General features: G+C 34.8%; 1 protein-coding gene across 1 annotated transcript; it reads left to right on the top strand.

Moving 5' to 3' along the window:
- Nucleotides 1–5,647: 5,647 nt before the first annotated feature.
- LOC112006935 (auxin response factor 6) lies at nt 5,648–22,792 on the top strand. The gene is made up of 14 exons (XM_024039257.2): nt 5,648–6,014; nt 6,417–6,529; nt 7,460–7,558; nt 7,639–7,695; nt 7,777–7,935; nt 8,045–8,129; nt 11,877–11,967; nt 13,000–13,164; nt 13,241–13,363; nt 14,676–14,751; nt 14,893–15,040; nt 15,141–16,285; nt 16,851–17,041; nt 22,162–22,792. The coding sequence occupies exons 1-14, from the start codon at nt 5,966–5,968 to the stop codon at nt 22,364–22,366; spliced, it is 2,706 nt and encodes a 901-aa protein (XP_023895025.1). The 5' UTR covers nt 5,648–5,965; the 3' UTR covers nt 22,367–22,792.
- Nucleotides 22,793–23,922: the final 1,130 nt, after the last annotated feature.

Here is a 23,922-nt window from a genome sequence, read left to right as displayed (position 1 = left end):
TGTTGGACATCTCCAAAAGTGGAAGTATCATATACTAGGTTTTCACCCAATCCACAATTTGATAAATGTTATAGGAACAAACTTTTCAAATCAATTTAAGAAAATGTATAGTAATTATTAGAATATATCTCCAAAAGAAATAAGCAAATGGAAATACTTATCATGTACTTTACTATTTCTAAAAGAATCTTATTCCTCCTTCATGTATACACTGACTTAAAGAAGTCATTAATACTATATTCCTTTACAATAAAGGTGTCCTAGATCATATTATCATCTAAATAGAATTCATAGATTGGAAATCTAATAAAATAATGGTTCTAAAAGACCATCATTCACCAATCTTAAATATTATTTAGATTAATAAGATCTAAACATAAGTGACAAAGCATATAGTAACAAATGATGAAAATTTTCTCTTTAAAAAGTAAAACATGTAAATCTCCATCTAGAAAATAATTGTGGACAAAGCTTAGTTTAACCAAAACAAAAATACTTTCCTTTGGTCATAATTTTTAGTCTAATTTCCTTTTGGCAATTACTATGGCAACTTGCTTGCCCAGTTTGGTGTTATAATTCTTCTTCTTATCACCCTTACCTTTCGGTTTAGGCTAAGAATTTGAATTCAATCATATTGATCCTAGCCTTAACTTTTAAAATGACTTCCATTGCATAGAACTCACTCATCAATTCAGGTAACATAAAAAGAATTTATTTTCAAAACAATTTGAATTGATCAAATGATTCTAATAAGGACTTGTAGATCATATCCATATGAGATTAACAATTAATCTCTATATCCAAGAATTCTAATTCATTTTTAAAAATAAAATATTTTCATAAATGACATAGAATTGGAACTACTGAAGCTTTTCTTAGCACTCAATATGATTTATATCGATCATCTAGTAACACGATATTTCATACCAAAACATCTCATTCAGACTTAATACAAAGTCTAAGTCTAGCACTAACTCTTGCATCTCATGCTGTAGCACAATTGAGATAGAAGCCAATGTAACATTTTAGTATTTGAATGAAGACTATTATTACATCATAAGCTATCTTCCATAAATGCATCATGTATAAGAAATTCTGACAATGCTGAATCGAAACATAAATATGTACTTCAGCTCCTTTAAGCACCATGTCCAAAATTATTTCTTAGTTAATGTGATTCAACTAAAATAGTAGCTAGAGGACAAAATTTATGACAACTTTATATTGAGACCATGAACTTAAATACCAAGACATTATTATTTTGCATCCGTAACTATATAATATGGAACCCGAAAATCATACCATACTAGGTGCAACGGTAACCTAATCCCACAATTAATATTCCTCGGAAGCGAGGTCATACAATCACTATGAACAGGCGAGAATTATTCTCATTATTAATGCTATCATGGTAACTCTTATCAAACAAAAATAATTTGCCACTTTTCCTTTAGCCTCTAAGTAATAATGACATAGCTTCTAAGGGAGGTTAACATTACACTTAGTCTAATATACACCATTGCCTATAATCAATGTGAGTCACCAAATAACTCCACAGAAGCATGGTCGTTCTTAATGTTAAAACACACTTCATCCATCATTAAGAAGTTTAACCTGTAATACCATGAATTAAACGCCTTCTGAAGGGAGCAAGGCATAAACGCCAAGGCGAGGTGACTAATCACACTACTATAAACCAGCAATGGAGGCCGTGAGAATCAACCTTTGAATCTCTCTCCCACTAGAAATTTTAAAACAAATGGATTATCTTGAAATCATTGTGATCTAATCATAATTTTAACCCTACACATTAAATGTGTTTAATTGTTTAAATTCAATGTGATGTAACTAAGCCATGTCACAATAATTTAACGAACATTCGTGCAATCACAAAGAAGTTTAACATTGTAATCCATGAAGTAAATACCCTCTGCATGGAATGCAAGACTCGAAGTCAAGACAAGGTATCTATTCACATTACAATAAACTTAACAAAAAGGGTTATTTTAGCACTCCCACTCATTATTAGGGTTTTTCTTTAAATAATTGTGATCCCATCACAACTAATAACCTTGCACTTAACTAAGACTCTAATCTCATTAGAATCACTAACTAAAATGGAAGTCCTAAACTATTTAGGATTCCCTAAACACTAATGAATCAAAAATTAGTTATATAGAACTTTATCCTTAATTTACTAGATAAAGTATTTTAATCTCATTAGAAACTATATACCTTTTAATTAAGCTTTAATCTCATTAAAACTTCTAATTAAAATAAATTAAGTTAAAGACTTTTCATCATACAACAATTCTAATCTCATTAGAATGTTCCTTAAAAGACAAGTCTCAAACTATTTAGAACTAAGAGTTCTATTTAACTAATACCTTTGATCTCATTAGGTCTTTTAGTTAGAACCTTGTGTAATCTAATCACACATTGCATTGCTCTTTATACATGTGAAAACACTTAGAAAAAATTATGATTTTCCTTCTTTCGATCAATCGAATGTGGCCCTCAATCGATCGAAAAAATTAAAAAATTCAAACTTAACCTCCTAACTTGTTCGATTGATACTCAATTGCCTCTCAATCGATCGAAAAACAAATTTGATCGATCGACTATCAATCGAAAATCAATCTATTTAAAAGGTCTGATAACTGTTTCACTCGATCAATTGAAAGTGATTTTCGATCAATCAAAAATCGTGAAACTCGAATTTCCAAAAATTTTCTAAGGTAGTTTTCTTCGTTTTTCATGAACAAATATTCGACATGTGAACATTACAGACAAAAATTAATGTCAAAACTGAATTCTATTGATGCTATAGCCTTAAGACTCAATTTAACGTACTTAAATTTAAATTTAAACAACATCATAATATAAATTTCAATTTTCATCAAATCATAGTTTCAACAACATGCAGAAAATTAAAAACCATAATCTTCTAACAATATGAAACTATCATCTCTAATTCCAAAACTCACAAAACATGTTAAACATATTGAAAATTGAAGACCGCTCTAATACCAATTGTTGGAAATAAGCATATACACAGTGAAAAATTAACGGATCTACTTCATTTTCAATCTATAACATGCACTATGTAAATTTCAGAATTCGAGTATAAGAGAGCGTACCTTGAAGCGGTGAATTTCAAAACAAAGATTGAAACATTTGAGAATACTTTTAATCTTCACTCCAATTCCACTTGATGCCCAAGAAGTGTGGTCTCTCAATCAATTTTCAAGGAGAGAATAAAAGAGTGTCCAACACTCACATACATCATTTCATTCCTTCTATGATCTTAATGAAAAACCACTTGAAAGACTTATATTAATTCTATATGTTTCTCTCCTTTTTATACAACTGATTATCTAATTGAGCTAACATTTTGGGCCATTCCAATTGGGTTTTAGTGTGAGGCTTGGAGTGGGACCAAAAGAGACCAATAAGACACTAGCTTTAATGGGTCTTGGGCTTTTCCGTCAACTCTTGACAAATCCAAAATTACCATTAATTATATTCAATACTACTATAAGAATATAATTGCACTCTAGGCCTTATCTATAAATTATATCCCAAGACTTTATTATACATGCAACCCCTTCATTAAAATATTCGTAGTAATACAAAATCTTAAATATTGATTGCCACTTTGAAGATTACTACATCTTAATCATTGAGTATCCAGTTTAAACCTTTATGTTATTCATTATATATTTATGAAATCCAATTCCATAAATATATACTTTAGTAACTCCTTACTAAAGTTGTTGGGCCCAACACTCTGAATAACCAAACCCATTAAATTTATCTCAAGAGAATATTTTATATCTTCATTAAGAGATTATGAATTCCATCTTGAGAATATATGTTCCATCAACATTAAATGTGATTGCCCAATATATTGAAATTTTGACCATAACTTATAGATCTCACTCCTGATATATCAAAGGAACCTACATCTTATAATCAGGTCTATAATTTTCTCAGGATTTAGAGTTGATGTAAATAGAAGTCGTAAGATTTATTATTCATTTGACAGTCGTTAGGAGAATAATAAATCTCACAACAGTCCAGTTCAATATGTTTTAACTCTTAAAACATATCAACTAGAAGTCTCCACTTCCATGATCAAGACAAATTATCTTAATTGATATGTTCTAGTCTTCGCAAATGAAATGTCCAATTTCATCACCGACTACGAACTAAAATTCTGAGTTTACAAAGAACTTGTGATTTATATCTTCTGGACTTTTCACATAAATCACATACTATGCATCTCATGGACTAAGATAATGTCCTATTAGTTCATTAATAAATACTCTCATATAATTAAACTATTTAATTATTTATAACATGCCAATAAATTGGATTTTAGGGCATAAACCCTAACAGGGAGTAGCTTATTTAGCTTTTTGCTGAAATTTTTTTGTTGCAAGTATACTAAAGCACACTTGTACCTTGAAAAAAATTTAAAAAAGTTAAAAAAAAGGCGGGAAATAGATAGGTTTTAAAAAACTATACATTAAAACTAAAAACTAAAAATTAAAATTATAAATTGATACTAAACATGCTCTTAATAATAGTATCTATTTTGTTAGAATTTTTAATTTTAATAGGCAGTAGGGTGGGCAACAAATAATAAATGCTAAAAAATAATGTTGGGTAAAAAAGAATAGTACAGTATTGGGCATCCTTTTAATTTGATTTGATAGCTCTCACTCGGCAAGGTAATTTGTAGAGTAGCATTATTTTTAGCAACTATATTTTTAGTTGGCATGTTTTGGAAAGATATTAACAAACTAGCGTCTTGAGCGTTAGAGGATTAAGATTAGTGACGGAAATCGAGTCCTTAATACTCGAATTCAATTTCGATGTGGAAGAAAAAAAGCCACATGGAAATCGTGTCTGTAAGACTCGAGTTCCATAGAGAGGAGAGAAAGAACGAAGAAGGGGAAGAAACCCAGCAGAACAAAGAAGAGATTCCCAGTGGAAGAAACCTAGTAGAGCAAAGAAGAAGAAACCCAGAACATCACTACCCCATGTGAAATTTTTTTCAAAAACCAAAAAAAAAAAAAAATCAAACCTTAACGATGAAGTTGTGGATTGATTCGGTTTGGACTTGGCTAGTCGTTGCCTGTATTGATCGAAAATCAAACAACAAGGGCCTCAAAGAAATGGGTCCCAAAACGAAGAAGATGCCTAGTAGAAGAAGAACAGGATGCAGATGAAGAAGAAGAAGAAGAAATCCAAAATGAAGAAACCCAGTTGGACGGTAATTCTTAATGAAGGAACTCAAGTCTCAGAGACTCGAGTTCCATGAGACTCGAGTTCCATGTGGATTTTTTCTTCCACATCAAATTGTCAACACCTTGCAACTCGAGTTTTACATTGAACTCGAGCTTCAAAAATTCGAATTGCTTGTTAAATAGTTTTGCAAATTTGACAACTAACTAAAATATTTAAAAATTAATAATAAAAGCAAAAAAAAAAAAAAAAATTGAGTGTCAGCTCTACTAAGCCTCTGCATCGTCGTCGTCGTACTCCTAGCCTTTAATTTTTTTTTTTTTTTTTTTAGTTCTCTTACTTACTATTATTTATTAATTAATATTGTAATAATAAAATCAATCATCACTGTTCAGTATTCACTACCCGAGAGTAAAAGAGTAAAGAGTAAGTAGTAGTGGAGAGTAGAGAGAAAAGTGGATTTCCCAAAATGTCACTACTCTCAACTCTTCTTACTCTTCTTCTTCTTCACTCTCTCATGATCTCAATCAAAATTTAATAAAGATCTGCTTCTTCTGTTCATTAGGGTTTCTTCTTCTGGCAACTGTAATTTTGGTGGTTGAGGTTAGGGTTTCCAGCTCAGTGCTGATGACTGGGTTTGGATGAACCAATATTATTAGAGATTTTAGTTCCTTTATTATAATAAGCATTGATTTCTTTGGCTTTTTCAACAATGAGACTCTCTTCTTCCTCCGCTGCCTTCAATCAACACTCTCAGGAAGGTAACCCCAGTTTGTTTTTCCTCTTTTTTTTTTTTTTTTTTTTTTTTTTTTGTTTTCATAATTATGCCAACACCTTTTGTAACACTATCCAATTATTATTTTATTTTTACTTCCCCAATGTTGTGGTTTGGGTAAAAAGAATTGGCTTAATAAGTAAACTTGACCCATTTCAACATCTAAATTTATGGTCAAGCTTGAGTTGATTTATGCTTTAGTATTCATGTATGTTGGGGTTTTCGAAGTAATGGGTGGATAAACTTCAGCCATTTCAACTTGTATAATAAGATGGCTTAATCGTTGAATACTCTATTTTTGCTGCCTTGACTTCCAATGCTGATTTCTTAGGTAATTCAGTAAATTTGATGACTCATTGTGTATTCATTTCATGCAAGCATGGTGCAGGGGAGAAGAAATGTTTGAATTCCGAGCTATGGCACGCATGTGCAGGCCCTCTGGTGTCTCTGCCTCCTGTTGGAAGCCGTGTGGTCTACTTTCCTCAGGGTCATAGCGAGCAGGTTAGTGCAAGTCGTAATTATTATTATTATTATTATTTGATAGCTAAATATATCTTATTTAAATACTTATAGAGAAACAGAGGAAAATTACAATAGAATTATATCAAGCTAACATTGCTGTTGTTATCATCATAATCATCTTTGATAGTTTAGTATATTTTATTTAAATACACTGGAGTACTTATAAAAAAGAAGAAAAATACACTACAAGTATATCAAGCTCAAGAAGCGTTTGTTCAATATATAATATAGACACTGCTTAGTGCAGCCATCCAATCATACAATGATCTCAAAAATAATTGTTTGCTACAACATGAATGAAGATAAAAAAAAAAATTGTACTTTTTTGGGGCTAACACTTAACGGGATACTGAGGAACTAGTGGACTAAAGTGGAATAAACAATAGGATTTGTACAAAGGGAAGCCACAAATAGCTTTTGCTTTGCTATTCTCGCTTGATAACAATGGAGGAGGCATTTTAAGTAGTATGTCCAATTGAGGAAGAATTGCAAAGGAGGTAATTTTCAAAGTCATAATAAAGTAATATTCAAAATAGGTAATTACAAAGAAGAAGAAATATACCCATTCCTCATATGCTTTTCCCATCATCCTCTTCCTTCCCCTCTTCTCTCTCTCTCTCTCTCCCGCCCCCCCCCCCCCCCCCTCCCCCCCCACTCCTCAAGAAAAAAAGAAAAAGAAAAACCAAATGTTGTGTAAATGAAAATTTTAGTTATTGTCTAATTTGAAGCTATTGCCTTATGTGCCATTGTCTTGCTGCCTGTCGTATCATATAAAACAATTGAATACAAATGTTGTTGCTTGAATAGCTGAATCTCCTAGCTTGAAGATATCTCTTAAATTATGCCATTATTTCTTAATCCCAAATTTTCCATATCGGTAATTTGTTATCCTCAACGTTACATGTGCAGGTTGCTGCTTCAACCAACAAGGAAGTGGATGCACATATTCCCAATTACCCTAATCTGCCCCCACAACTTATTTGTCAGCTTCACAATGTGACCATGCATGTATGTCTAGATCTGTTTAGTTACATCTGCTTTAAACATTGTGTTGGCTGCTCCAACTATTAAATCTTGTGATGTTACAGGCAGATGTGGAGACAGACGAAGTATATGCTCAAATGACGTTGCAACCGCTGAGTCCGGTACTTTGCTTTGCTGCGCTTGGAGTTTTGAGATTGCTATTATTTTTTAAGTTTCCTGGGATAACATAAACTGTTTTGTAGCAAGAGCAAAAGGATGTATATCTACTGCCTGCAGAATTGGGTACTCCCAGCAAACAGCCAACCAACTATTTCTGTAAAACATTGACTGCAAGTGATACTAGCACTCATGGAGGATTCTCTGTTCCTCGCAGGGCAGCTGAAAAAGTTTTTCCTCCTCTTGTACGTGACATTTGATTTAAGTAATTAACCATGGTCTGATTTTCATGAAAAGTTTTTATTTTATTTTTTCTCTTATTAATCATCATTTTTTTATAAATTGTTCCTCCAGGACTACTCACAGCAGCCTCCAGCTCAAGAATTAATTGCTAGGGATCTTCATGATAATGAATGGAAATTCAGACATATATTTCGAGGTAGTTTCCCACAATGCCCTTGTTCAAAACTCTATTTCGTTAGCCATGAAATATAAAATGTTGAAACTTGCTTTGTTTTTCTATCATGGCACTTTTTTATTGTTTATTCTGTTTCCTTCAGCATTTGATTTCTCTAGTTTACATGATATCGTTTTTCTAGCTTTGCAAGTGAGTAATATTAGTGAGCTTGATGTTCCATTAATTTGTGTTTTGAATTTTTAACAAAAAATTTACATAGAATACTTACTTAACTCTCGCTTGAGCAATATATATGTGGTCTTGTATTTCCTACCATGTTAATTTCTCTTTGGGATTTGAATTTACAATGTAACAACCTCTCTAGTTGGATGTTATGCATTAATGCCGCTGTTGTTTTACTTGTATACATGCTGTTTTCATTTGTAGTTTGGCTCCATTGGCTTGTTCAGATTGGTTCAAGTTTGTGTTTTATGTTTTTTATGGTGACACTGTTGTCCTTCTCAAGTTAGGAAGGTCATACTCTTGGATTATTGAAATCCTAGCTAACCTTTGGGGTCTTAGCTAGAATCCTAGTTGCATTGTCTGTTTGAAGACATAATGATTTTATGATTGTGTGATTGTTTGGTAGAGAATTGTGTGATTGTTTGTGGATGTGATGCACGGCATGTTTCAATGTGGTTGATATAGGAATTTGTCCAGTGTGGTGGCTGTGGACTGAGTTGTTTAGAATAGAGAATTGGGTGATGATGTAGGAAAACTTTCACAAATGTTGGTTTTTGGCCAGTGGTTGCTGCAATTGGGATTTAGACACGTTAGTTGGCTCAAATTGAAAGGAAGAATCTCTCTCTCTCTCACACACACACACACACACACACACACACACAAATATACACAAAAGATTTCTGACTTGGTTATCAAAACCCTTACACCCACACACAGTCGATAGTCCATCCACCAAACTCAGTCTTGGCAGATAGATGCTGGGAAAGCAAAAAAATATTTATATTAATTTAGTCTTATTTAATTTTGAAGTCAATTATATTTTTATTGGTCAATTTTATACTCTTTTTTTAATAGGTAATCAGAAAGATATAATTAATGAAAATAGTCAAGAAAAATACAAGTTGGTCATGATGATGAACAATAGGGAAGGGATAAAACAAATTACAAAAAAAAAGAAGAGGGAAATTAGGAAACTAATCTAAGAGAAAACATGAACTCAGAGAGAGGAACAATAAGTAAAACCCCAACAACAAGACCACTCAAAAAGACTACATTGGCATTACACCTTTAACTCTTCCAACATCTTCTTAGTGTCCTCAAAGGAACGGCGATTTCGTTCCAACCAAGCAATCCACATCAAGCAACCTAGAATCAAATTCCAAATATTCGAAATATATTCCCAAGCCATTGATGCTAACAAAATAATAATCCCACCACCGATCCTAGCATAACCCAATGAATATCGAAATTCTGAAGCATAAAAGTCCATAAGGTATATGTAATAGGACAGTGAAGAAGGAGGTGGTCCACTGACTCACCATCACATAGACACATACAACACTGATTTGCCAAAGAATGACCCCTAAGCATGAGATTATCCAAAGTAAGAATCCGACCATGAGCAGTTGTCCACAAAGAGAGAGCCACTCGCTTAGGAACCTTTGGTTTCCAAACACCCTTCCGAGGAAACAAAGAATTCTAAGCACCTTGAATCGCATGGTTGAAAGACCGGGTGTCAAACTTACCATCTCCTTTGAGACACCAACAAAGGGTATCTCTCCTTTCATCCCAAAGAATACAAGATTGGATAAACTACAAAATTTCAATAACTTATTATTTTCCCAGAAACGTTTGCAAAGAGCTTCCCCAGAACCCAATCATGTATATCGGCGAAACAAGAGAGAATCCACTCAATGCCTTTATGTCCTACCCAAATTTTGTACTCTTAACATTTCGGCAACTCTTGTGAATTGCATATGAATCAGACCGCCCACCATTGAAAGAAAAAGAGAAAAGCTTTGCATCAATATGAAAAGAACTTTTCCTGCCCCCATGATCAGAAAAAGACGTAGAAGGTTTGGTGGTAATTTTAGGTAGTGTAATCACAGGTAAGAGTGGAGGTTTAGACACAGAAGGTTTGATGGGTTGTGAAGGTGAGGGGTGTGATGGTGGGGCTGAGTTGGGTGGGATAGGGGGGTAGCAAAAGGGGTATGTAGGACAACCAAAAGATGGGAATGGAGGTGGGAACAAAAAGGGATATGGAGAGATAGAAGGAATATGTGGGGCTGGCAGTGCTAGGAATGGGAAAAGAGTAGGATTTGGGGATGGCTGGGGGTGAGGGAGAGGGTGGGGATGAAGATGGGGGAGGGGTGGAGGAGACACCATCTCACACCACAACCATTAGCAACAATGAGCTTTGTGTTTATAAAGCAGATAGACATATCTCAATAAAAATAAAAAACTAGATTTTATACTTAGTAGTTAATTAGATTATTAGTACTTATATTTAATTTCCTAGAGTCAAGGGTGTTTTCTGTAATTCAATAATTGTGAATTTCCAAGTAATTAGAGTTTCTGTGTCAGTTAGAATTAAGGTTTGGTAGTCTATATAACTACAATAATCTCCTTCTAAGGAGATTGATTATTTTGATGATGAATAAAATTTCTCTTGAAATTCTTCGATATATATATATATAGTGCTGACTCCAACCAAGCGGTTCACAACTGAAGATTTTCAAAAAAAAAAAAAAAAACGAATAAGCCTACTCCAAACAAGCCTAGGTGCTAACTCCTAGGTTACCTTTTTATTATTATTTTATTTTATTGTTCTTTAATTTGTGTGTTGCATTGTTTCAGTTTTGTCCTGCATCATTAATACGCCTACATAATGCAAACATGAAATGCCAGCCCAAATTAAAAATAGAACAGCTCTTACTCCAATCGAAGCCTCACTGGCTAAATCACCCTTCAAAATCAAACCCCAAGCTGCCATATTCAAACAATAGAACAATTATCATCAACCACTCACAATAATGAGTCCGCTTAACCAAGTTTCTCATGACACCACCTCAAGCAACTGTTGAGCCCATTCCTCCCACCACCACCACCAATTGGCCGATCTGTGACATAAATTGCTGGGAGATGTTGTTGGTGGATGACTTTGGTGAAGGGAAAGAGAGGTATAACTTGGGTTAGATGAGGGAGAAAAATAAATAAAGTGGAAAGAAAAAGATGTGGGTGTCATGGTGGATATGTAATAGTGTTATTAAAATGCGATGTTTTGACATACATGTTAAGTAAATGGTGATAGGGAGAAGTGGAAAGGGAGTGGATTAAAACCTTCCAAAAATCAGGTTTTAGTTGAAATTCTTTAAAGTTTAGGGTTCAATTTTAACCCACCCTCAAACCATATGGTTTAAAAGGTATTGCCCCCCCTCCCACTGTTTTCATCAATTTTTTTTTTTTTTTTTTTAAATCACCATGGCAGAAGGGTTGGAGCTGTTCTCGTTGTTGATTTTTATTGTACAAGACTTACATATGAATGAGCCAGTGCTAGAGGCTCAATGTGTTGGGAGGTTGCTCAGCTCTATTTTTTTGCTTGGCTTGGTCATAGGACAATGACTTAAACACTGAATGATCAATTATTATATTATATGCTATCAGGGAAGTGTGCATTCTCTGCCTAAATAAATATAAAAACTGGTCATGAACTTCTAAAGGTACAAATCTGGCTTCTAATTAGTCCTGAATTGTTCACTTTCACAGGCCAGCCCAAGAGGCATCTTCTTACCACAGGATGGAGTGTCTTTGTGAGTGCAAAGAGGCTTGTTGCTGGTGATTCTGTCCTTTTCATATGGTAGAAATGTTTCTTATTCTCCATTCATTTGTTTTTGTGTTTTTTTCCCTGGTAATTTAGACTCTTGTTAAGTCAAACACTGAGGTGGTTCAAGACCTGTGCAGTCCTTGCCAATTATTATTCCTACTGGATGAAATGATGCTGGTTATGGAATCTCTATTTTAATGCTAGCAAAAAGTCATTCGTTCAGTTTAGCAGTGAGTGTAAATAGTTCTTTTTTTTGGACAAGTAACAAAGTTTTATTAATGAAAAAAAGGATCCCAAGTACACAGGGGGTATACTTTGGGAACCATACAGTCAATCACACAAATTACAACGCTCAATCAAATCTAACATAGAAAACACAAGAAAAAGATTGTAATGCTGTAGTCCAATCAAACAAAGAATGATGGAAAAGTTACTTAAGCTTGAGAATAGATTGTTCACATCCCTCAAAAACTTGTAGAATTCCTTTCCTGCCTAAGACACCTCATTAAGAATGTGGCACAGCCTTCGAAAGAGTGATGTTTCAATGATGATCAAATTGACCTTGCCAATATGCTAATACATCCAGGACCCTCTGTGGAATAACCCATTGAACTCCAAATAGATAAAACACCATGGACATGCCTCATAATTAATGTAACTTTACCTCCCTTTGTCAAAGCTTACATCCTGCCAATTGCTGCTCCATCTTTTTAAGAATTTGATTCCAAATAGTCTTCTAAAAGTTACCACCCAAAATACTTCATTGGAAGTGTTGACTGTTTACAACCCAAGGAGATGGCCACTAATGCCTCAATGTTGCTTATGTCCCTGTCTGAAACCATCTCTGACTTGCCCAAGTTAACCTTCAATCCTGATTACCAATTCGTTAGGTCTTTCTTGTAAGGATGTTTTTGTTTGGACCTGCCAAATAGTTGGTTACTGCATTTGAACTACATGTGTGGTGCACCCAATGAGGCCAGCTTCCCTCAATGTCCCATTTTTAATCTATTGATAGTGCAAAGTAATCATAAGTTGAAATTCCTAATATGTGTTCAATTCCATCAGGAATGAAAAAAATCAACTGCTCCTGGGTATCCGCCGAGCAAATCGTCCACAGACTGTCATGCCTTCCTCAGTTTTGTCAAGTGATAGCATGCACATTGGTCTTCTTGCTGCTGCAGCTCATGCGGCTGCCACGAATAGCCGCTTTACTATATTTTATAACCCAAGGTGGAGTATCTTCTAGTGTTACAGTTTAAATATGTTATTACATACATTTTGTTGATGTTCATTGCCTTAATTGCAGGGCTAGTCCATCAGAATTTGTCATACCATTGGCCAAGTATGTTAAAGCAGTCTATCACACGCGGGTTTCTGTGGGCATGCGATTTAGAATGCTGTTTGAAACAGAAGAGTCAAGTGTCCGACGGTATGTCCCATTTCTCTCTGCAAGTCTTCATTGTGCTTATTGGTAATTGTAATTCAAGTTAGCCTTCATATTAATGTTTAACCAAAAAAGTTTGCCTTCGTTTAGACTGTAATGTAGCAAAGATGTTAATGCATTCAGAATATAGTGTGAGGCACTGCATCCAATAATATGAGTGCTCTACTTTTTTGAACCTCTCTTTGAATTGTGGGAGGCATTGATTCCAATAATCTAAGCATTGTACATACTTTTTTTTATCTCTGTTTTTGAGTTGCTGTGGGCTCTGTTTCATGGTTTCATTATCCTAATCAGTCTCCTTTAGTTTTCCCATGGTAGATGAAGTCTAGGAAATATTCCCTTTAGATGACAGGGTAAACAAAGATACTTCTTGATGTTACAGGAACTTATAATCAGTGTCCTTCTATGCCAGTGAAAAATTGATAGCCAGTGATTAGTAATGGGATTCCTTTTTGGTGGGCTAAAAACTAGCTAATTTATTTTCGAATGGTTTTTTATATACTGTACAGTATAAAATTTTATTCTCGTCATTAGAACGGCTGTGATAAGTATGATTTTTTATTGTTTTTTTTTGTTTGTTTAATAAACCTTATTTTAAGCATAAATAACTAGTTAAACTTGGGCTTTCCAAGTATGAGTAACTTGTTCCTATGCTGTGGAATGGAGAATTGATTTTTATCAAATTTCTAATTACCAATTACCAATTACCTTCCAACTTTTTCATACAATTGGTCATATTATTGGTATACTACAGCTGTATGCAGCATGTTTTTGAGTTCCAGTTAGTTCTTCCTTTTGTTTTAATGCATGTTACACATACCAATCCAATAATCCTATTTGTGTTTTAATGCATGTTGCACAGATACCAATCCGACTCATTGTTCATCTAATTTATTGTTTAGCTGTGCTAGTAGTAAACTCTTGTTTGAGAGTTCAGTAAGACTTTTTACTTGTCTTCTGTTGAATAATGTAATGCTGTGGTGTGCTGTTGCAATATTTTTAGTTTTCTTCCCCCATTCAATTTTCTTATTTTTCTTTCCTTTCAATACAATTGTTAATGTTACTGGTAGATGCTTTCACTCACTGTAGTATCTCACTCAGTTCAGAATTTTATATAAGATTATAATTTTTCATTTATATGAACAAAGTAAATGTCATTGGATATTACTGGATTGCTTTCATATTATTTTCACCATTGTTATTTTCTTTCGTTTCATTAATTGCATGTACTCTGAAGTTCTACTTGCAAATGTAACTAGGTAGGTGCTTTTGCTCACCTAAGTATATTTTTGTCCAGATACATGGGTACTATTACCGGAATCAGTGATTTAGATCCCGTTCGTTGGCAGAAGTCACATTGGCGCTCTGTGAAGGTTGGTTGAGAGAATTTGGTGATTTTGATGCCCCATAACTATGACATTCTGCTATTATAATTTGCTGAGATTTTGCTCAAAATTTGATCCTGTTATTAACTATGTAGTATGTGCTGTCTGAAATGTTGTTCTACTGTGCAGGTTGGATGGGATGAATCTACTGCAGGGGAGAGGCAGCCAAGAGTCTCCTTGTGGGAGATTGAGCCATTAACAACATTTCCAATGTATCCATCCTCATTTCCCCTGAGATTGAAGCGTCCATGGCCATCAGGACTACCCTCTTTTCACGGTATGACTGGTTTACCTACATGAGACAAAAGACACATGGTATCATTTTGACTTGTATTCGTACCTTTTTCCCTGAATATTTTGAGTATGTTTGCTTCCAGGTCTAAAAGATGGTGATATAAGCATCAGTTCCCCTCTGATGTGGCTGCAAGCTGGGCTTGGAGATCAGGGAATTCAATCTTTGAACTTCCAGGGGTTTGGGGTTACGCCCTTGATGCAGCCAAGGTTTGATTCTTCTATATTAGGTCCCCAACCCAATGTATACCAAGCGATGGCAGCTGCTGCACTTCAGGAAATGAGGACAGTGGATCCTTCCAAATGTTCTTCTCAATCTCTTCTGCAGCTCCAGCAATCTCAAAACGTTTCCAATGGGCCTAATTTGATTCAGAGGCAGATGTTACAGCAGCCCCAATCTCAAAATTCCTTTCTTCAGAGCTTTCAAGAAAATCAGTTGCCCACTCAAGCTCAGCTTCTGCAACAACAATTGCAGTGTTACCAACCATATAATAATCAGCGGCAGCAGCAGCAGCAGCTTCAACAGTCCCAGCAACTACACCATTTGTCTGTCCAGCAGCAGAGCCCAAATGTAATTTCTGCTATATCTAATTTTGCATCAGCCACCCAGTCACAGACCCCATCTCTGCAGTCCATTCCTTCACAGTGCCAGCAGCAGTGCTTTCCTGACCCTGTTGGGAATCCTATATCCACATCTGATGTTTCCCCTATACACAGTATATTAGGTTCATTATCCCAAGATGGAGCATCCTACTTACATAATTTGAATGGATCCAACCCTGCAATAGCTTCTTCCTCCATGTTACCCAAGCAAATCGCAGTTGAACCTCAGCTTCCATCTGGTGCTGCGCAGTGTGTACTGCCCCAAGTGGAACAATTGGGAACACTACCGTCAAACGTCTCTGAGCTTGCCATTTTGCCTCCATTTCCTGGGAGGGAGTACTCTGGATACCAAGGTGCTACTGATCCACAGAGCAATCTTTTGTTTGGGGTCAACATTGATTCCTCATCACTTATGCTGCAGAATGGGATGGCAAACCTGAGAGATATTGGCAGTGAAAGTGATTCTTTGTCTATGCCATTTTCTACTTCAAATTTTACAAGTGCTACAGGCACTGACTTTCCACTAAATTCGGATATTACAACTTCAAGTTGTGTAGATGAGTCAAGTTTTTTGCAGTCTTCCGAAAATGTGGATCAAGTAAATCCACCAACCAGAACCTTTGTGAAGGTAACAGGAATTTTATTGTCTTTTTGTATACATTCGTCTTAGTGTATTATTGGAATGGTCATGTGCCTGGGAGTTTTTCTGTTGGTAGTGGGGCCATGTTTGGTGCACTTAATAGTCTCCTAGCTTTGGAAGTCCTTGCAGATGCATATCATATGGCAATATTTCCCCTTTAATGTCTTTCTGGGCGTGTCACCTTCAGAAGATCTTCATCAGTGTTGCCTATTATTTGAGACATTGAATTGACTTCTTCTTTGCAAGTACTTAAAAAATAATACATGATCTGCTTGCTTCATCCATACAATTTTTTTGAAGACTATCTTTACCTAGGCTAAATATAAACGATATTTTCTTCTGAAACTCTAAGTTAGTTATTTACTTTTGACTGAAAACTGTAATTATTTCTTGATGTGCATAACTTACTTCCATGTGGATGATTGTCTATGCTTCGCCTTATTGATCTAATTTATTTATTGTTCAAATTACAGTGGCTGTTACTAGTAATTGTGGTTCTATTATTTTAAGACACCAGGTTTTTGTTTGTTCATTAGTGGTCTTATTTTGACAGGTTCACAAGTCAGGGTCCTTTGGGAGGTCACTGGATATTTCCAAGTTCAGCAGCTATGATGAGCTGCGCAGTGAGCTCGCTCATATGTTTGGCCTTGAAGGCCAATTAGAGGACCCACAGAGATCAGGCTGGCAGCTTGTATTTGTTGACCGGGAGAATGATGTTCTTCTCCTGGGTGATGACCCTTGGCAGTAAGTTGTGAATTATATTCGTCATTTTCTTTTATTTGTTGGGATTGTACTATAGAGCTACTACTTTTTCATTCCTAATTTCTCAGGTTTTCCTGCATCTTTAACAATTTATTCAGACATATATTAGTTGTTGACTGATTCTGGTGCTGGCACCAATTAAAGGATATAGAAGGGAGTAAGGACAGCTTACATAGGGAATTATTGGTTTCTAGCTCTCCTTTGGTTTCTCTTTTTATGATTTTGACCAATCAAATATAATTCGTGATTGGGTGCATGATTTTTTTACTATTAGGAGCTAGTTTATGAGTCTAATATTGATGTAATTAAAGACGTTACTGAAGAGTGCGAAGGAGAGCGCAACTACGTAGGGTGTGTTAGGGCCACAACATTTCAAGATGAGTACCCAGAGGGTGTTTAGAAATACTTTTGACTAGTGTATTCAGGTGTGCCTTAGCTCAGCCCAAAGTGAGTGATGTTTGGCAGAGTGAGTGCAATTTTCCACACGTGGGGCCAAGGATTGCAAAGTCATCTGGGAGTGGGAGTTGGAATAACGTAGTCTTTTCAAGTGTAATTTCTTTCCTAGGATTGAAACCAGTCTCTCATCCTAACTTGTTGAAGGTTTCTTAGGTAGAAAGGGCATCCATAGCTATCAAAGAGTGGTATCTTGTCCTTGTTTTGTTCCTCTCTTACACAAGATAAAAATATGGTGTGATATAATCCTAATGGTTGTGGGGTTATCATCTTAGGTAGACCTTGGTTTTATGATTTAGATGTCACTATTTTTGATTGTTTGAATTCATGTTCTATTTTTTTTAGGGGAAGAAAAATCCAACTCAATCCTTTGCAACCCAAGCTGACTAAAAAGATGAGATGAAAGAACAAAAGAAAAGGCTAAACATTATAAGCTGAAGAGAGTTCAAAAAGACAATGAATGAAGATTCCATTTCCACTGCTAGCCCAATTTGCGTATGATATTCCTACCACTAGGTCTATAGGTATGAAGTCATTTGAAGACATACATGGTCAAAACCCTAAGAAGCCTTTAGATTTTCTCCCAATATCACCACATGATAGAGAAAATGAGTCACTAGGAGCATCTGCATGTCATTTTCATGCATTACATCATGTGGTCAACAAAAGAATTTAAGCAAGTATGATCACTATAAAATTCATGCTAATTCAAATAGAGAACTTACAGTTGGGGTTATGTCGTGGTTTAATTAGGCTTGAGTGGGTTTCCCCCAGAGCCGTTTGGAATTGCTAGCCTAAAGTATTGGATTGTTCATCAGATCAAATTTCTCTGCTACTTTTGATATAGAGGATCCCTTTGCTCATAAAGGTACAATTGTCATACTAGAAGACCCTTCCTTTACCATTGGCAACCTTATCCTTGACCTTGTACCATTAAACCGTATGGTCCATACTCTAGCACATGAAGAATCTATTGATGCTGTTTTGGATGAGCAGATTATTTTTGACAAGGATGGTGGTGCTCAATGTTTCTTGGTGTGTTGGAGAGGACGATTAGAGTTAAACTATGCTAGGGTAACCATGGTTTTAAAATCTGGACCGGTCAAAGAACCGGAAGAGGGAGTGCTTGGTTCTCTGGTTTGGACTAGGTTTTGATGGATGGTCGAACTAGTGACTTCATAAATAATTTAATTAGTTATAAAAATTATAAAAATAAATAATTAAATATATTATAAGTTTTGTAATTAATAATAATAAATATATTTAATTAAAAAAAAAATTATGTAAGCTTTTAGACCTTAATTCTTATATTTAGAAAATAAAAATAACAATATGTAACTAAAGTACCAAAAATATTAATATTACAAAGATATGACTGCGTTTTTTGCAGTGCATTTGCAAATTTCAAACTCTGTTTTGGTAAATTACAAATTTCAAACTCAATACCCTTCTTGTTTAGGTTTATTGTCAAGTTTTTGGTAGTGTGAAGGAAAAATTCCTTGGGGTATTTATTTTTGGCAGTTCTTTTTTAAAAGGAAAGTAATGACGGTTTTGAAGGAAAATAATGCATTGCGGGTTAAAGAAATATTTGGATTTACTACTTGTGGAAGTCAAGTGATGGATAAGGAAGGTGTTGGGATGGAAAAACAATTAAATAGAATGGAGGTGGGACGTTGGAGGAAAATGTGTAATTGACTCCCAAAAGTTCAAAAGCTTTTTGGTGGTGGTCATTCTTTATGTCAGCAATTATTTTTGTTTTTGGCTTTTAATGCATTGATGTGATTTCCTAATAAATATAAAATAATAAATGTCGTGGGGGTAGTACCCAATCTTACTTTCTCTTAGCTTTGACTACATTAATGCTATCGTATTGATGAGAAATATTGTCAAAAACCACATTTTTGCATCAGACAGCTTGTCAAAAAACCAGTTAACCGGCCTGATTTCTGGTTCAGCCGGTCAAAGTGCTTGTTTCTGGTTTTTTTTGGTATTCCGGTTTTTAGCGAGAACCAGATTGGATTTAGGTCTGGTTCTTGATTGAACTGGTTGAACTGGCTGGTTTGGTCCAGTTTTTAAAACCATGGTTGTAATGGCTTGACCTTGGGATGATGGAGCACTACTAGAGTTTCACAAGTCACACTTGACGGGTTGAGTTCGTCCCAACCCGAGAGAGTTGGTGTAGATGCCAGACCTGTGGATGATGGCAGATTGATGGGCATTTATAAAGCTAGGATTAGTTTTGATGGATTTTATTTAATTTATTTGAATTTTGGTTTCATTTTAAAATTTAATATAATGTATATTGTTTCTTTACTTATTTGTTGTAACTATGTTATATTGGAAAATTTCCATAAGCTCGGTGGTGATTCCAAGTAGCCGTAGGATGTGAATCTTAGGGCTTCTAGCAACTCTAGGTGGAAGGGTTGTTTTTGTTTTCCTACAGTTGCAACCCACGTGTTACATCAGACAACTTCAACTAAACCATTGAGACTTCTATGTATTCAAATATACGATAATTCCTCTCTCCATAGCATCCACATTAAGCATAATGTGGCTAGATTCCAAACAAATGAAGAGTTTTTACCAAAAATTCCTCCAACCAATTAACACACTAATCACGCTCAACATCACACATTGAACTCTAAACACACAGAAGACGAACACTAGCAATGTGCAACGTTATAGTGCAACCTATGGCTCAGTCTCTCCATTTCTACGCATTCTGCACCATTCAGCTGTATTATAACCTTTATTCATAAGATCACAAGTTAGGATCTTTCCCAAGCTGTTGTTTTCACAAAGAATGCAACATCTTTTGAAGTTTTGGCTCACCATATGGTTTCCCAAGGGAAAAACATGTCATTAGAGCCCTGAAAAAACCTTATAGTATGAACAAATATTATACCTACTATTGCCATTCATCCTTCATCCCAACTAATCAAGGCCTTATCTACTTGGCAATCAAAGATTCAATTTTCCTCCAATTCCAGTTCTCTAATAAACCTGATATTCCATGCGTGCATCCTCCCCTTTGGTTCTCTAAATAAGAATTAACTGAGGCATCCTTATCTACTGCAATTGCAAATAACTCTGGGTATACCTCCTTCAGAGAGTGAACACCCACCAGCCCCCCCGCCCCCCCAAACACCAATTTTAAAGCAACCATCCATCTCCACAAATGGCTGTCTTCCTCTTAAAATGCCATAGCCAACCCAATAGGGCTTCATTATAGTGCCTAGCTTACATCTTCCCAAATCCCCACAAGAAATGGTAGAGCAAATTGTATTCTAATCCACAAAATGGTATTCAAACCTATCTATCTTTGGAATGACTCCACCAAAAAATTTCTCTGCAACCTCTCCGGTCTATTTGCCACATAAGATGGAATGGTGAATAGTGAAAAATAATAGTTTGGTAAATTGGTGTGGGCTTTTCAAGAGTGTCAATCTTCACCTTTTGACAAATATTAGTGTTTTCAACCCACTAACATGCTCTCCATTTTCTCAAAAATTGGATTCCACCCTATCCCTGCCTTAGAATGCGACACCATAGGCATGCCTAAAATAATTCGTTGGTAAACGCCCCCACCTTACAACATTGTATGTTAGCCATAGTAGCTATCTCTTCAACCTCTCCCACTTGGACCACTTTACTCTTACCAAGTCAACACAATACTATTATAAAGATGTTCCACATTAGTATCCCAAGAACAAAATAGTATTATTTGCAAAGAGTAGATGTGTGAATCATGATACTATTATCTATTCCTTTCCTGATTATCAAAAAAATAAAATAAAACATCTACTCTATTACCAACTGTAAAGCTAGAAAATAAAACCTTCCTCAGTTCTCAACATTCTATTCAGTACCTCCATAAATAGTGAGAGACAATCACTTTGCCTTTAGATCCAATTCAATTAGGCTATGGTTCCCGGATTGAGCTTGGCCATTCCCTTCAAGACTTGCTAGGTCACGTCCAGACTACCTTTCTGGCATGACAAGAATATAAAAGTAAGGCAAATAGAAAGAGTCTAACCCAAATCAGTGAATTGGCATCCCGCATCCCGGAATGTGAATTTTTGTCACATCATCATTATTATTATTTTTTTAATTCCAAACTTTGGAAATTGTGTTTGCAATGCCAAAAGCATTATGGAAGAAATGCAATGAGACCTTGTCTTAATTTAGATTCGTACACCCAGGCTTGGACAAATAAATGAATTGTTCAAAAATTGTTTTGGTAAAACTTGAATGCTGTAACAAAAGGCAACAAGTTCATTAAACTGTTCAAGCCCTGAACAATATGGATTTCTATGAGACAGTAGTAGCATCAAATTATTGGGACTCTAAAGCTTGGAGTCTGGCCTCTCTGAAGATGGCTAGCATTTGGGGTAATATGTACTTTTAAGTTCATCTACCTTCATGTAATCAAATTCAATGACAAATATTGTGAGGAGTTCAAATTTCATTCCAATACATGGACCTTTTAGTGCATATTCTTACTTTACTTTGGATTTGTTAAATATAAATTGTAACCATCATATATTTTTGGAATAAATGCTTAATTACTTTTGATAGTCAGCATATCGATTTTGGTGATGTTCTAACCTGTTTGGTTCAATTTATTTATACCTTGCTTTCTTCCCCAGGGAATTTGTAAACAATGTATGGTATATAAAGATATTGTCTCCAGTAGAAGTGCGAAATTTGGGCAAAGAAGGGATCGATCTTGCAACTTCTGCTCCAAGTCGCAAATTGTCCAATAGTAGCAGCAGTTGTGATGATTATGTGAGTCGTCAGGACTTGAGGAATTCAAGCAATGGCATTGCAGCAATGGGGTCTCTTGACTACTAAGGCCTATGCTTCAAATCAGAAAATTAAGAATTAGCTGCTAAAGAATGTTTAACAATATCATGTATCGTTTGACTTGTACGGATTAGTGGCATTCTCATAGACTTTTGTGGTTAGAGAGTTGTAGTACTTGGAGAAAGTCTATCTAAAGCTTGTATGTCAGCTTATAACTGTAAATTATAATAGGAGACTGTTCCCAGTCTACGGTCTACCACTGGAGTGTTTAGTTTAAGTGTATTCATTAGGAGAATGAGATCTTAAAGATAGTAGTTTGCTTGTCTTCTTATATTGTAACTTACAAGATGAGATTAAGACACATCTTGACATTTAATTGAGTGTGAAGCTTTTAGTTTTGGCTCATGGATACCTGAAGGGTGGTCATTCAAGACAAGTAAAGATATCAAATTTCATTTCTCTTATTTGGCTTAACTTTCGAATTGCAATTTACACTTTCATGATATAATTTAATTTAATTTTCTTTGAATTTGATTGATATGTTGCATGGATTACAGCCTTCCTAATACATAGTTACATTGAATTCAACTAGTAAGTTGTATGTGCGATGCACAAATAATGTTGTAATACTTTATGTAAATTTTTTAAGGAAAATGTTGTATGTATATTATAGCATATTTGTTATAAAACTTTGTTAGTAATAAGTTCATCATAAGAAATGATAATTATAAATTGCACACACAAATCCTTTATAAATATTTTGTTCAAGTAATGAACAATAAAATAAACAACTTTGGAGTAATATTGTATAATAAAAGTTGATAAAAGTAGGTTAAATCATTTTATATTATTGATTTTTATTATGTGATGTAATAAAGAGCTTCACTGCGAAATATTGTTTTTTTGTAGCTTCAATGCTTTGTTTTTGCAGTATGGTGATGCTTGTAAATCTTGTTAAGGGGCATATTATCATTATCTGTTTCTTTATCTTCAAGGTGTGAAGTTTGGTCGTCTCTATTTGGTCAATTTTGAGATTTCATCAGTTTTTTCTTTTGTTGCATCATTTGTGTTCTTTTGTTGCATCATTTGTGTTAATTATTAATGAATTGGCATTGGAAGATTCCTAACTGGATTTTACAAAGTTTGGACTTGTAGATTTGTTGTCACTAAAATTTTGCGTAGATATTTGCATTCATATTATAAATTTCAGTGATTTGACAGTTTTTTGTAAATACTTATATATATATATATATATTTTGGTTACTTTATAAGGAATAGTGTAGCAAAAGAGTTAATATAGCATATTGGATTGTGTAATTTTTTTTCTTCTATACCTTTTTGTTATTTGAAGGTGCATAAACATCTTAGCAACTGTATACTTTTCAAAACCATTCTTTAAATTGTAGAGAATAACATTTGGTTTAATTGTTAAGAGTTGCCCATATTTTATGTAACAATAAAAACTAGTTACTATGATTTATTGGGTAATAGTAAAAAAGACTTAATAAAAAGAGGTTAAAAAGGCTAAATGAAATATTAGAGTGTCACCTGGTAGGAGCTCGTGCACTTCTGCATGAGGTATCTGCTTTTATATATATACTGAT

The sequence above is a fragment of the Quercus suber genome, unplaced genomic scaffold (genome assembly GCF_002906115.3).
Source record: "Quercus suber isolate HL8 unplaced genomic scaffold, Cork oak 2.0 scaffold_253, whole genome shotgun sequence".
NCBI lineage: Eukaryota > Viridiplantae > Streptophyta > Magnoliopsida > Fagales > Fagaceae > Quercus > Quercus suber.
Note: the sequence above shows the minus strand (reverse complement) of the source record. Positions and strands in the feature narration are given on the sequence as shown.

Excerpts from the sequence above, each read along its gene's own strand:
- LOC112006935 (XM_024039257.2), top strand. The coding sequence starts at position 5,966 with ATGAGACTCTCTTCTTCCTCCGCTGCCTTCAATCAACACTCTCAGGAA. Across the intron at positions 6,015-6,416 it reads CAATCAACACTCTCAGGAAG|GGGAGAAGAAATGTTTGAAT; the intron begins GTAACCCCAGTT and ends AGCATGGTGCAG. Across the intron at positions 17,042-22,161 it reads CTGGGTGATGACCCTTGGCA|GGAATTTGTAAACAATGTAT; the intron begins GTAAGTTGTGAA and ends TTTCTTCCCCAG.